The sequence below is a fragment of the Typopeltis vanoorti genome, chromosome 4, assembly GCF_054136105.1.
Source record: "Typopeltis vanoorti isolate ZY-2024b chromosome 4, IOZ_Tvanoo_1.0, whole genome shotgun sequence".
Classification (NCBI taxonomy): Eukaryota; Metazoa; Arthropoda; class Arachnida; order Uropygi; family Thelyphonidae; genus Typopeltis; species Typopeltis vanoorti.
In genome coordinates, this window is record NC_143552.1 from 122305754 (window position 1) to 122321413 (window position 15660).

The 15660-nt window shown below is 32.2% G+C and overlaps 1 protein-coding gene across 1 annotated transcript in view; it reads right to left on the reverse strand.

Moving 5' to 3' along the window:
• Nucleotides 1-4095: 4095 nt before the first annotated feature.
• LOC150107648 (metabotropic glutamate receptor 6-like) overlaps nt 4096-15660 on the reverse strand; it is a 213882-nt gene continuing 202317 nt past the window's right edge. The window contains exon 7 of the mRNA XM_090392155.1: nt 4096-4229. Within this exon, the coding sequence (XP_090248281.1) occupies nt 4096-4229 (134 nt within the window). The remainder of the gene's footprint in view (nt 4230-15660) is intronic.

A 15660-nucleotide genomic window follows, 5' to 3' on the forward strand; every position in this document is an offset into this window, starting at 1 on the left:
GGTGATCCTCATTCTTTTAATAACAAAGTTCTGTATTTCAGCGTCTACCGTGTTTATACTAAGTGATATACTGCTGTTTTGTTTAAGTAAATCGAATGATGCGCAATTGTAGTGTTTAGTTTTGTAACCGAAGTTAAAATAGACATGCAAAAGAATACCTGTGGGAGCTCTTGGTTGGTTGGTTCGTTATTGAGGGGGGGGACTTCAGGGCAGAAGCAGCTCAGGCAATGAAGCCTGTGTATTATGCTTGTGAATTGCGTGTAGGCGGGTTGTTTGTTTTTGGGGATTTAAAAACCGAGTTTCCGAGAGGGAATAATAAAAATAAATAAATACATAAATAAACAAAAAATTTGACCTCCGTATGAGACCTGAGGGAGCAATTAAATTTCAGATTCATGTAAAAATATATAGCAAACTGAGTAACAGAAAGATAAATAATTAAAACGGGATAAAGTACAAATTGGATAATCAAAACGTAAATATAAATGCCCGTCGAAGGAGGAATTAGTTAAAACAGAAAAGGAATGTACTATTCAAGCATTTAAAAATAACTTTCAACTAAAATGCATAGAAATATCTTGTCTGTCCCTGTGGATTTGTTGGTAAAAGCGACTCCCTGTTTACGATAATGGCTGGGAGTTTGAATCTCCAAATGGCGATGTACAAATTATTCTACAGCTACCTCAATAATGTTAATGGTTCTGTTACAGTACATTAGGATCTTCAGAAAGACAAAGAAAACAGAGTACGCACAAATATTAGCTACACTAAAATTCTTACACCCATGAAAAGAGAACTAAAAAAGTTTTTCTTAGAATACAAGAAAAGATATTAGGATTGCATTAAAGACTTAAGAAATCCATTGCTTATATAAAGTGTTTTATTAATAAGATTTCATTTAAACGTAATTGTTATTTAATGATAATCTAAGGCAAGAAATGTCTAAGATGAAAAAGCGAATAAATAAGATAGAGCAACATCAAATAATATAGAAATTGTATACGTACCAGAAGAGCAATAAGATAGACTTAAATAGCATAATCAAAAATTCATCTAATAGTAAAACGATCTTAGACACAGAATGTCATTTTACTTTACTAGCGTTAATTGGCCGTAGTGTTATGTATTTTCATCGTGTAGGTTCTTTTGGTCAGGAGTTTCTCTTTTGAACGTTGAAAATCCTACTTCCCTTGAGGTAAAATCTCTTGACATGCGTACGAAATAAGATGCAATAGCTTACTTCGTATATGATGACAATTCAAAAAAAAAAATAAAAATAAACAATTAGGAATGTTGCCTGATTCAAGTATATTTTGACACTAAAATAATTCATTATATATTGATGAGTTTAACAGCAATAAATAAATATTTTTATCATTGATTTCCAGATATGAAGCTGAAGTATCCATTTATCACGAGGTTTTATTTATTCAAATTAAAGATCATTCATTTTCTATTAATTTAAAAAGAAACCTCTCGCTCTCCAGCCTTGATTAAGTTGTTTTTTTCGCTCAGCTAATTAAGGAATTAATTTTTGCTTTCATTCCTGAGAAAAATTAATAAATACTATCATCTCCAGCCAATTTATACGTCTGTGCTCTTAAGAGTCTTATTCAAAAGGCGACGTCCCATGATTGCCATGTAATATAGGAAATGAGTAATTCATTCAAAAGAAAAAATACGTCTTCACACGGAGCCCTATGCTGCTATTGAAGGCAAACAGATATAGCCCTACAATCGACTACATCTGTACGCTGCGATTGACATGCCGAATAAAACTATTGGATTTCGATAGAAGTGCTATTATAAGCGACCTATGGTTTGTGACATTAATAGAAGCCTGCATCACCGAAAATCAACTGTAGATGACATTATAAGTGAACTTAGGCATAAAAGTGCCATCTCGGTGAAAGGATGAACAAGAAGAATCACAGGGATAAAACAGTCCAGGAATTGCTACAGGGATTTAGGTCACCAGCAGCAGGCTTTGTAAAGACCGACATCAACTTCAGAGACATCAACCATGGAGATCAACGTCGTAGATTCCACTCGTTTAAAGAACAGAGTAATCGGTTCGTAAAGCGAACTCCGCGATATAGAGCAAAATATCACGGTGTATCCATTTTTTTCCTTTTCTTTTCTTTTCTTCGAACGGAAAGACTTGAGGGAATGATCGAATATTATGTCGTATAAAGAGACGACGCATAAGGAGAAAGGTACGTGTGCTATATGAATGCAGTTGTGTATGTCACTGGAAATAGATCGTGGTTTAGAGTTAATTTGCCACGTGATGATAAAAATAAAATTAATAAACAGGAAGAGCGCAAACCTTTAGTAATGTAGATAGGAGAGTATACAATTCCCAGCAGAGTAATAATTCGATATGAAGCACTTTACAATATCTTTGGGAAGAATTATAATCTCGCTCGAAGACTGTGGTTGTGCATTAGCAAATTGTCTGAACAAAAGTTTGTCTGTAGATGTATGGGCCAGAAAATTATACTCTGAGTCCAATTGCATCCGTCTGCAAAGAAGAACTGATGCACCCAAACTAACCATTGTTTCTTCTGTTTCAACTTACATGGTACAATGTTCATTAAATATGGAGTGATACAGTACGCTACAAAATCTCTTTAAAACAAATGAACATGTTTCAGTCAAGAGAACTTCATTTACTAAAGTATTTCGTCCTATTTGTAAACAGTGGTGTTATGGTTCTGGGACGCTTCTCTTGACTTGAACTGAAGTTCTTAATAATAAGGCTCCGAAATATGGACACCAAACGGCATATAGCATTCTACACAAGTCGAAATATTCTAAATGGCAGCAAATTCAGTCCCAAATCAACAGAAATATATTAAGAGTGAAGCAGTTACGTGATTTAAGGAATTAGTGAACAGCACAGCACGCATGAATCCCTTATACTCTAGAAGAGATAGAATCTTGATTAAAAGCGAGATTAACAAGTCGGTCTTCACTACTGGAACTGTCAGTTAGATAAAAGAATGAGCTAACGTATTACGTACATTTTTAGCAATTTTCATTTGTTGGAAAGTTTTCCTAAGAGCGCGGTAAATGAGAAAATATAAGGAAATTGACATTCATTTATAATACGGGTAGAGGTTGATCAGTTGTACTGTAATTACAGAAAATATAGGTTTCGTTAAAATCACTGAAGTGTGTCGGTTATGAAAAGGTATAAATCTAAAAAGGTTTTATTGATAAGAGTTATTAAAAGAGCTTTATGAATGAAAATGGAGAGAAGGTTTCCTGAAGAACAACTCTCGTCTAACAGCAGATGTTTCGCCTACTATTAATATTATTCTTGAAAGCATTTATCTTTTAGAGCTCTTTCCTTAACTTTTTGATTAGATGATGCTCAAAATATTGTATACAATGCGGCTGTTGGACGTATACCTATTTAACTCCATCATTTGAAGCTGACACCATTTGAATTAAAAACAAGATAATGAAAATTCCTCTTTCTATAAGTTATAATTTTAAAATAGATTTTCACTAATAATTAAATTCTTTTGTATAGTACTACTAATGAAGTTCTCTGTAAGCATGAAATTATAGTTTCATTTATAGAAAAATATAAACAATGTTTAACATATATATATTTATAGACATAAACTATATTGGAAACACATAACAGCATCATCAATTATGCACGCGTAGAATTATAGGGAAAGACAAAATAATGGAAAGGCCTATATATTTTAAATGCATAAGGAGCTCTCCAAGAGTTTATCGTTCTGCAATACATGCTAAATTTTCTGAAAATTCCATAAATTTGACTCAGATTGGAATGATCTTTAGCAATAAGGGATACAATTTTTCCCATTGTTTTTAGTGATGTTAAATGCCTAGGATACTTTTTCTTTGAAGAAAATAGTTTCATTTAAAATTCTGCTAATTATTCTATAAAAGCCCAATATTAAACCGCTTTGTAGTAACTAAAATATCAATGAAAATGTGTAGGTGATTCCATTAATTTGCCTCCTCTTGTATGTCTTACGTCTTCTCCTTTGTGGCATTTGAGCATGAAAGGCAATCTGTACAGGGATTATAAACTTCAACTAAAAGTGACTGTCACAGTTTATTCTCGCACAGTTTTTGATAAGAAGATGGCACCTCATCTGTTTGAGTGCCACAGTTTACAACATCAGCAGGCATTATATTGACAGAAGAATCTCTTTCCAATCTCTCGTTGATAGAAGAGAAACCTACAAAAGAGAGAAGAAAAATACATTAATATATTGATAAGCATTGTAATATTAAGGAAGCATAATTATAAGCATAATAATAAGATAGAGAGAGAGAGAGAGTCACAGGGATGTCCCTCAAAGTTCTAGAAACTCATTAATATAAAGTGGGTTTCAGTACAAATCTCTTTATATTTTCATCCCAACAAAAAGATATCTTGCAGAGTCAAAATCTAGAGATCTAGGAAGCCATGCGATTAAGCTCTCTCTCTCTCTCTCTCTCTCTTTCTCTCTCTCTCCCCTCTCCCTCAGAGTACACTGATGTTGTTAACTGTTTATTCAGAAATGCTTTAGCTGGATTGGATTAATGTGGGAACACTTGACTATCTGCATAATTTTGCAACAGATTCAGGTAATCCCCTACCTATGCTGGTGAGTTTCTATAAAGAAGTATAGTTCAGTTATGAAATTCCAGTATCATTCGAAATCCATCCGCATATACCAAGTTTTTCTTTGTAAGATTATCATAAAAATTATTTTATTCAAAAAAAAATAATAATAATAAATAAATTAAATTAAAAAAAACCATCATATCAATAGAAACAAATAGTTATTTCATACAATTTGGATATCAGCAAAAAGCAAAAGTAAGACTACAATACCAATATCGAAATAACAGTTACACTGAAACCTTTTGTGATGCATGGGACTGTCATTCTCCGAGATATCATTATCTCCTTAAAGTAGCATCATTGCACATCACTAGTACTGCAAGGAAATGTCTGCATATAATAGGTACCATTTCCACATTATTTTAATCAAATGACTGAAATAGGGAATTGTAATCATCTCCAAAAACGATATCGTTTATCATTTATGTTGTCAAATGTTCTTACATCTTATTGAGTTTTTTAGATGTAATAAGGAACTTCCTTTCCATACTTTGTTTAGTTAAAATTTATTTTCGGAACTAAAAAAATATTTCGTTTCCAAACTAATTATTTTGAAAAAAAAAAAGAAATGATAAAGTGAGCTCCTAAAACTTTTAATGAAGTCGAAATTTCTAGTAACTAGAATTCCTCTTAATATTATTCAAAGAAAATACCGTAAGAAGATTAGATTCTGGTCCATTTAAAAGCGCTTCTTTATAAATTTAAGAAAGTTAAGGCTAGAAAATTTGCCATTTCCTTTGTCCTTCGGATGAACTTTCATCTACTAGTGTTATTAATGATCCATTAGCAGAATAATTTGAGTTTTTTTATTTCTTTTTTTAATGGTGGGCTAAGAACCTAGACTAATTACACTGGCCAACAAAAAAAAAACTTTTTTTCTGCTGATTCTAATCTGACACTTGTTTTTTACTAATTTGGGTGCGTTGATTTCAAATATCAAACCCATTTTTCTCTATCACGTTAGGTTTTTTCTCTATGGCATTTTCTTTTTGCTAATTTGTAAGTTTTTGATAGTTTTAAGGAGGCAGTACTATTGAGAGGATCAACAAAATCGATTTTTTAATATTATTTTCTGAAAATATGTACTTTTAAAAATCTGTTCCTAACTTTTTATCAAGAAATTCGAAAACTTCCCGAAGATATAGCCTATTATTCAAAGCGGTGCGCAGATCAGAATCGGAGCGCTCACCGCTCTCGCTTGTTAGTAAACGAATAAATGCGTAAGAACCTGCAACGGTACGTACTGGCGCTTTGAATGCGAGAGAGGCCGTTAACCGACCTAATACATTTAGGTGATGACAACTGCCTAAAACAAATGAATGCTATATGCGTCATAGCGGACAAAGAACGATCGAAATCAGTCAATCGTTAATCGATCGTGAAAGTATGATGAGCGCTTATAACGTTTCAATAAAGTCTCTGTTTTTTTTTTTTGTCTTGTTAATTGCATGTTAGCCGGCAGTGAAGAAAATACATCATGTCTACTACTAGAAATTGTGTCAATAGGAATCAAAATTCCTATTGAAAATTCAAATTCCGATTGTGTCAAAATTGAATCAAAGGAATCATCGGAATTGTTAGCTTCAAGATTCAATAAAAAAAACTTACTGGAGCAAGATACGAAGATAACTTTTTATCGTAGCAGGGAAAGTAATCTTGTACAATATTTTAAACACGAGGGTGAGTTTGTTTACTTTAACAATGTGTCAGGTTTATTAACTGAAATGAGTGTTGTACAATATCATCCAAATGAGTGGCGTTTATTTATCGACAGTTCAAGCAGAAGTGTCAAGTGTGTCTTACTACACAATGGGAATGTATATGGACTCAATTCCTCTTGGCTGTTCAGTCAAGAGGAAACATATGAGGACATTAAAAAGGTTCTGAAGTTATTAAAATATACAGACCATAACTGGATCATCTGTGTTGATCTTAAAATTGTGAACTTTTTACTTGGCTTTCAAAGAGGATATACAAAGTTTCCGTGTTTTCTATGCTTCTGTGAGGATAGTCGAGCTAGAAACCAACACTGGAGTCAGAAACATTGGCCTCTTAGAATATCCTTAAATGTTGGAGAACAGAATGTTATAAATCAACCTTTAATCGACAGAGAAAAAATCATTTTTCCACCTCTACACATCAAACTAGTTCTTATGAAGCAGTATGTTAAAGCTTTAGATTTACAAGGTGACTGTTTCCAATACATATGTAAAAAATTTCCACGACTTAGTTATGAAAAAATTGAAGCCGGTGTATTTGATGGACCGCAAATTAGAACTTTAATGAGAGACCCAAATTTCATCAACTCTATGAACGAAATTGAAAAACAGGCCTGGACTTCATTTACGATGGTTGCGAATAGTTTTCTTGAAAACAAAAAAAGTGTGCAATTACAAAGATCTAGTGGAAACAATGCTTGAAAAATTCCAGCGACTAGGTTGCAACATGAGCATAAAGCTTCATTTCCTATACAGTCATCTTGATAGATTTCCCGAGAATTTAGGTGCTGTAAGCGATGAACAAAGCGAAATATTTCATCAAAACTTTAAAAACTATGTAATATCGGTACCAAGGAAGATGGGATTCTGACATGATGGCCGACTACTGTTGGATTCAGAGGGATTGCCAAAACAGAACACACAGCAGAAATTGCTACACACAAAAATTTATTCCCTGAAACTCATGTGTAAGTAAATTGTTATTTTTTTTTATAAATATTCTTGTAATTTTTAATGAATATTGTTAAGTAGTTATGTATCGAATTATCGGCCTCTCTCGCATTCAAAGCGCCAGTACGTACAGTTGCAGGTTCTTATGCATTTATTCATTTACTAACAAGCGAGAGCGGTGAGCGCTCCAATTCTGATCTGCGCACCACTTTGAATAATAGGCTATATCTTCGGGAATTTTTCGAATTTCTTGATAAAAAGTTAGGAACAGATTTTTAAAAGTACATACTTTCAGAAAAGAATATTAAAAAATCGATTTTTTGATCCTCTAAATAGTACGGCCTCCTTAAAACTATCAAAAACTTACAAATTAGCAAAAAGAAAATTCCATAGAGGAAAAACCTGACGTGATAGAGAAAAATGGATTTGATATTTGAAATCAACGCACCCAAATTAGTAAAAAACAAGTCTCATATAAGAGTCAGCAAAAAATTGTGTTGGACTGTGTTATTAATGAACAGATTAGGACTTAGAGCGGATGACAAATTCGAGTATTTTATAGTCCTTCGCTGGATTACAACGATTCCATTTCTTCCATTCATCAAGCAAACCCATTGTACTCGTGACAAACATGAACATTGATAACGAGAATATAAATTATTGTTAAAGCCATTATTGAATGATGAATCCTAATCTCATATTAATACGTTAATTCAGTTGCCTCCATAAGGAGAAGTATAATTATTTCAGCTCTACAAATAAGGAGTAAAATACTAGCTAATTGGCATAAGCTTTCTGAAGCGAAAGACTTGTAAAAATGATTCCTTCTTTTTCATTTAAATATAAAACGATTAAAATTCATTATATTGATACAGTAAATCCTTATACTTCGTGCATCAGTATACATGAATTGTTCAGAGTAAGTTGAAATTAAATAAATACTCTAATGCCAATTTATTCTACTCACTCCAAAGGAATTGTGTGCAGAATCTTTTTAATTTTAATGAATTTTTTGTGAATCAGTAGTCAGTTGTCTGTACTGTTAGAGATTGTGAATAACTTCAAGGAGGTATACAAGATATTATTAACAGTCGAGAACAGTTAAGATTTATAACTGCTCTCTGTTTCGACCTCATCCAAACTAGTCTAGTTTTTCTCTGATCTCAGAAGCTACTCATATTTTGATTGTCTAAAGCAGTCATTATTGAATCAGTAAATATGAGATAAAACTAGGGATACTTGAATATATTAATACTCATATTAATATAATAAGAGAGAATATATAGTATCAATGAAAACAGTCGAATTAGAAATGAAGATATCGGAAAATATCTTGGCATTATTAAATGTTTTTTGATTTAATATTGTCTTCCGGTATCATTAAATGAAGCCTATGAAATGTTTATTAAAATTTGAGAAATCTGCTGCATAATTTTGGAATTAGAACATGCAGGATGCTGAGTGGAGTTTTAGATGGATATGTGAACCACTCGTTTTGAGAGGCGGGCATTTACCAACAACAGGATGTGTATAATGAGATAAGAAATGAGAAATAAGAATAAATAAAGAAGAAATTAAAAAAATGACGTTGGACTCAAAAGAAAGTGAGGAGTTCAGTTTATTTCTCAACACGCATAAACTTGCACTGTGCACTAAAATGTCATTTGACCTAAACAAAAGAGCTGTGAAGCTTGAAAAAAAAAGGGGGGGGGTAAAACATAAACGACATCTGAGAACATTGATTCCGAATAACAACCGATAGGAGCATCACTTGAACATTGTCAGTGGATTTTCGTTGCAGAGGTAGTTTCGATATACCTAGAATTTAAAATTGGTCTAGTTCATTACGGATTCGGCATTCGTCTATTTTGGCTTCATTGGTTTCTATATTGCAACTCGAATCCCCCCCCCCCTTTGGTCTATTGTTATGTTATCCTCTTCTTTTGGTAGTCCATATCGTTCCATCCTATCGAAATGTTCTTTTTGTTTTTCTCTGTGCAGTCCTTAATATTTTTAATTTAAACTATGGATGTTTAATTCTCTTCTAATACCTTCATTCTTATATAATCTATTTTTTCAAATCGATTAAAATGTTTTTAAATATTTAATTTTTCTAATACTTTATATTTCTTTTTTACACTGTCCATACTCATATTTGTGAAAATGTAAACTAGATTTCGTTAAACTAATGGAAATTCATTTTTAATTCTTTAATTAAAAATGATTCAAAAGTAAGAATTTTAAAGTGAATTTCGTATCCTTGAATGCAGCTCTACTTGGAGGCTGTAAGGAGACGTGAGTGCACCAGTGACCTCAAGAGCCAACGGTAGCTAAGTTTGTAGTAAAGTGACTCTAGCTGGATAGGTGGTTGCCAGTAGATTACGAGAGAGAGAGAGAGCGAGAGAGAGAGACACTGATTATCTAGGGTTGAGGTTTTGATTAAGAGACTGGTTATCTTACAAAACTAAAATCTCTATAGCTCAGAAGCTTCAAGTGAGAAATTCATCGGACAGAAATTACGGACTACCAGCAAGAAATGATAAAGTTAAAGGATAAGGAATCTCTGACATTCTAAAAGTAGCTACGTGGAATAATGTGAGTATAGTTATACTGGAATTGAAACTAGCAAAAAAAATAAAATATATATTTATAAAGCAGTGATAACACAAAGAAAATAGAAGCTAAAAATATATAGATTATTACATTATGTTATATAATGGAATAGACTGTATCAGAGCTTTGAATGGAGCATTTAACCAGTTTGTATTAATAATAAATGATAAAATAATACAAAATATGCATTTGTAAATGATTGAGATGTGACAGTTAAATTAAAAACAAATTAAAGCTCCCAAAATATTATAGCAGTCTATTCCGAAAAAAGAGATTTCTGAAACTTGGCGAAGAGTTAGAAAAACAGAGCTAAATAAATGCAAAAAAAAAAAAAAAAAAGACTAGATATTGATAACAGAGGATTTCACACTAAGACTGCTAAGACAGTCCAAAATGTTATAAGGAAATATCAAGAAATACGCGAAAAGAATAATGGTCATGAAATACTGGATTTTTTTTTCCCCAATAACTTCAAAATAACTAAGACTTTAAATGCTTGGAGAATAAAAGGTAAATAATTGATCATATTATTAATAACGAACTGCCTCAACCTTTCAGATATGTTAATATTTCCAGAGAAAACGAATGTATTCAGAGAATTATTTTATATTTTCTAAATACAGAATAAAGAAATGGAGGGAATCAATAAATAAGAAAAATAAAACAAAAAAAACCCACAATATTAGTAGTGGTACTGGGAGGTAGATGGCGTTGGTGTAGTTTGCGGTTCTCTGTGGTTGGTGGATTGAGTGGTGGAAACAGAGAGTTGTGGAGTTGGTGCCCCCCCCCCCCCGATGAGTCTTTGGATTCCCTGCAGGTATCAAGTAATAATAATAATAATAGTATGCAGTGTGTATATATTACAAGAAGAAAGTATTATGATATTACATCAATCCTGACTAAACATCATACCTAAATGAGGTCAAATTAATGAAGGTTAAAGAAGAATGATGCACTACTTTAATAAAGATAATTCAAAGGGTGATCTCTAAAGCACTTGGAAAGAAAAGGAAAATAAAAACGAAAAAATGATCAAGAGAGCATTCAATCTGTAAGGAAGATGCATTAAATAATAAAGATGTATCATTAAAAGGCATTAGTTAATAGTTTAGATTGTACAAACGAAATAGAACTACACAAAAAGAAATTAATTATTGCTGAAGTCATAGTAAAGAAAGCCCATCAAAATTTATTGGAATTGATTTATTAATAAAATAGGAGAGAAACATGGAAAACAAGAAATATCCTACAAACTGTTTCAGAAATTGAATAAGGAATAAAGAGATACAGCACAAATCAGTACAGTAAAATAAAATTAAACCATAGACTTTGTCAAAATTTATGTTCATTCATATTTGTTAAGCGAATAAGAGTAGAGAAATACAAAACCAGATCGCAATAACTAACAGAAATCAATAAAGCTGTGAAAATAGAAAAACAATGGATTAGATTGCACAAATGCAGAACTTTGTGAGTATGGTGGAGAATATGTTTGGATATAATATGATTTTTATCTTTTAATGCTTTCATTTGTGCTATCTTTATTGAAATCTTTAGACTGTATTTTCATTTATTTTCATTTATTTCATTTATTTCGTGTGTACAGATTTTTGTGTGGTTGTCTTGATTATGCTGTAATAAATCTGACGCGTATCAAATTATATTCTCCCATTTTCCCAACAATTTATTTTAATAAAAATTTTATTGTCAATTTTATCATTGGCTCCGTGCATTGTTTAAGTGTTATGTAATTCGGAACTCTTCCAGAAGAGATGAACCATAGATCTTTTTCTGAGCCATTTACAGCCCCAGTGAGCAAGAAATTCTACCACAAAATAAATATTGTGAGAATATTTTACCCTCTCCACGAGATATTTCACTTTTATGTTGAACAAAATGCCTTCATAATTGATTTTTATCACCCTTTAATGTTAGTGTCATTACTGCACACCTTCAAATTTAGTTTTGTAATAAGAACTCAATGTAACTTCTGAATTAATAAGAAACATTATTTATTTAAATGGGAAAATGCTTCCTCTGTTTCATGCGTTTTGTGTGGGTTTTGCGTGACAATCGCGAGATCATTCTTCAGATTGGTAATTTTCACGATTTGAGTTATTTCGAAAGAATAGACTACAGAATGAAAGGTCAGAGGCAAAATAAATGTGAAGGGAAAGACGTCTCGATCGAACACTAAATCAAGGTGAAGAACTTTGGTGTCAGATTTATTTGCGAAGTTGCGTGGGTCGTATTGCATGTTTGACATACGAAAATTGTTCTTGAAAATCTAATAACCAATAATGCAAACTTTAAACAGGAGATTAAAGAGAAAATTCTTTGTGTGAATTATTCTAGTATATAAAGTAAATATTTATTTGGATTTTATTTGAAATGTTTTATATAAAAATTAGTGATTCGATATTGATTATTTTGATTTGTGGTAAAGTATTAACTGTCCTTGATACTGAATATTCTTGTTACAGTGGTAGTTCCTTTTCTTTCGCAGTGTTTTGTAGTACGTTTAACTTAATAAACAACCATACTGTATTATGAAAGTGTGAAACCCGTAACCAATTTCTGAAGTAAAACTGGGTTTTTTTGACTTAATACAAAACAGATTAGGTACAAACAAATGTGTAATTCTTCACTGGACTCACATTGGCAGCAAAACATACAAAAACAAAAATACCTACACTAAACAACATAACTTAAACAGATATCTGAACCAAAAACTGACAAAACTGGTTTGTAGATGAAAAAAATTGGACGAAAAAAATGAAATTAAAAAATAATAAATTTTAATGGTAATGCATTGAATTTTATTTTTATTAACATTTAATTATTTAAAAAAAGAGTGCGTAGCAATTTACTTGAACTTACTCGGCAATTGGATAGACAATACATATACATGGATAAGAATACATCTGAATCTCGAAGTCTAAAGACCAAATATTAAGATAAATCGGTGAACTGTGACTCTTAGACACGGAATATTATAACTCGATTTCATTTATCAACAAATATTTGCTTTCGAGAATAAGTGATTAATTACTTGGAACTCGACACTGCTGAAAGATTTGGTTGCGGATAGGACCATAGTTCGTCTCAGAAATCTATTTTGTCTTGATCATTTCACTGCCTGCGCCAGTGTCTCCACTGTCTGAACTGACATAGCCGACAGAGTTCTATCTTTTTTCATATCGTGGTTCGTCCAACAACTGTGCATCTGGACTGTGGATTCACTGAACCAAGCGAGCATTTTACAATCTTTAACTAGTTTTTATTTTGAAAAGCCGCACACGTTTTTTTTTTTTTTTCAAAATAAAATATAAATAAACACGTGATCCGCTGTTATATGACGAACTAAGAAGGTGCGACAAAATGTGAACCGATGGTCTTGCATGAAGATGGTGGCAGGATTCTCCTCAAAATAATCAAACCAGCAGCAGAATTTGTACATTTAAAACACAACACACTTGCCTCGTAATGCTAGATGCTCAAACATAATTCCAGTAACCTTAACTAGATAATCAAAAGTTCTGTTCGAATATGTGTACTGTCGCTGTGTGAAGAATATGCCAAATTTTATGTGTTCACAATTTTTTTTAATTTTTTTATTCTTCTTTGGACTATAACATTTCAACTGTTGTTTTCACTACTTACATTTTAATGGCTGCGTGTATCATTGCTTACCGATCAGTGCTGGAAAATCTTTATATATTTGTTTTCATTTAAATAGAGTTGAATTTTATTTGATACAAACAGCTGCTCTTCTGTGATCCATATAGTCAATGCCGCGAGGCATTGACTGTATGGATCAATATGACTGTATGTAATAAACAGGCCTTCTTAATAAATTAATATTTTTTGCAACATGAAACTTTCATAGTTACTCTCTTGTACACAAGTTATCAATTATTCTTTTAAATAATTTTTTTTAATTTTTTTCACACGTGAGACTGATGACATTATTAAATTATGTCATCAGTCTCACGTGTTTATGGCAATACCAACTGCAAGACTGAAACATTTGAAAGATTGCAACATTTGTGCTGAAATTAGAGTGGTAGATTTAGTAGAATCGGGAACATATCTAAGTCTTTGAAATTATTCTAGAGCTCGTGCATAAATTAAGGAATAATTTGTAGTTCATAGTTTGTGACTGTCCATTATACTGTAAATGCTGCTTTTGATACAAGGGAGGGTTTTAAACTGAAAAGTAGATTAGGAATAAGCACTGAGACCTATGTGATCATCGGAATGTATGATCTTCATTACTTCCTGATTGCCTTCTATACTATACCGACTTGTAGATTCTCCAGGCTCACTTTTACGATCACTTCCTAGAACTTCGATCTCTGGGGAGGAGCCGAGATCACAGACAATACATGCCACTGCCTTAATGGATGATTAGGTTACTCTGGCATTAGATAAATGTTGCAGATATTTACGGAATGACCTATATTGCTACTGAAGAGATATGATATCCCTTTTCATTAATAAGACTGCATGAAGGTGCGCTGTACATAATGAGTTCTCTTAGGATTCACAAATGTGTTGATGAACTGCGACCAGGAGTAACATATTTTACTGCGGTGGTCTTTCTTGCATAATTCCGCCTTATCTGTTGTAGTTGTAGTTTCATATTCATTCAATTATTCGAGAGAGAGAGAGAGAGAGAGAGTTTCAGGGGCAAACACAAAGTTTGCGCCTGAAAGTATCTTCAGGACTGGGGTAAGGTAGTACAACACTGGGTAACTCGTTGCAAAGAGAGAGAGAAGCATTTAAGAAAATTTAAGAGATGGTGGGGGGTGATAGACAGAGTGAGAGAGAGTATTAAACAAACTTCATTTTAGTTTCTTATATTTATTAGTTGAGTTTATTGAAAGAGGGGACAAGATAATATTGCTGTATGTTATTGTCTGTTTTTCGTATTCTCTTCTAAATATCTATTCGACATTCGAATAATTTCTTATTTTATGTCCATATCGTGAATAAAATTCGTAAAGAAACGTTTATAAAATAATAATCTAATTATCCTTCTTTGGTATGATGCAAGATTCCTGTTTCGATTTAGAGGTTGTTATGTACGCTCATTTTCTTGCCTGAAGGTGTATTACAATAATCATCCGATGACGTCACAAAATATTTGTCAATCAGGCAATATTAATGCAGCTCGTTTTAAGGCTTCGTTTTAGGACTGTAAGAGCATTATCTTTGAGGTCTTATGAACTAAGAAGAAAGTAAGCTCGTTATATTTAAATATTTCATCCTTCTGAAATGGTACCGATTTTTTCTTGTATTGACCATAATTATTACAATCGAGCTCTGAGAATTGGATTTTTAAATTAAAAGTTTTACAGCATTTTTAACGAAAGATTCAAAGGATTATTAGATTATAAATTGGTTTTGTTACAATTATCTTCTGTGTAATCATGCAATATCTGAAGAAATATCGTTTTCCAAATATTACATACTTTAAAATCTAATTACAAAACAATAATTAAGCAAGGTAAGTTACATTACGCGTACTCAAAAACTTATATTTTAGATTTGTTATTATTATTATTATTATTTACAGAAATATCAGAAAACAAGTATGAATTATAATCTCTTGTATTCACGATTCTAACAAAACTACTGATGATAATACAAAGCAATTAAATCAGTCGCCAACGTGTCTGCCAATACGTGTGTCCATCAGCTGGTTTGTCTACT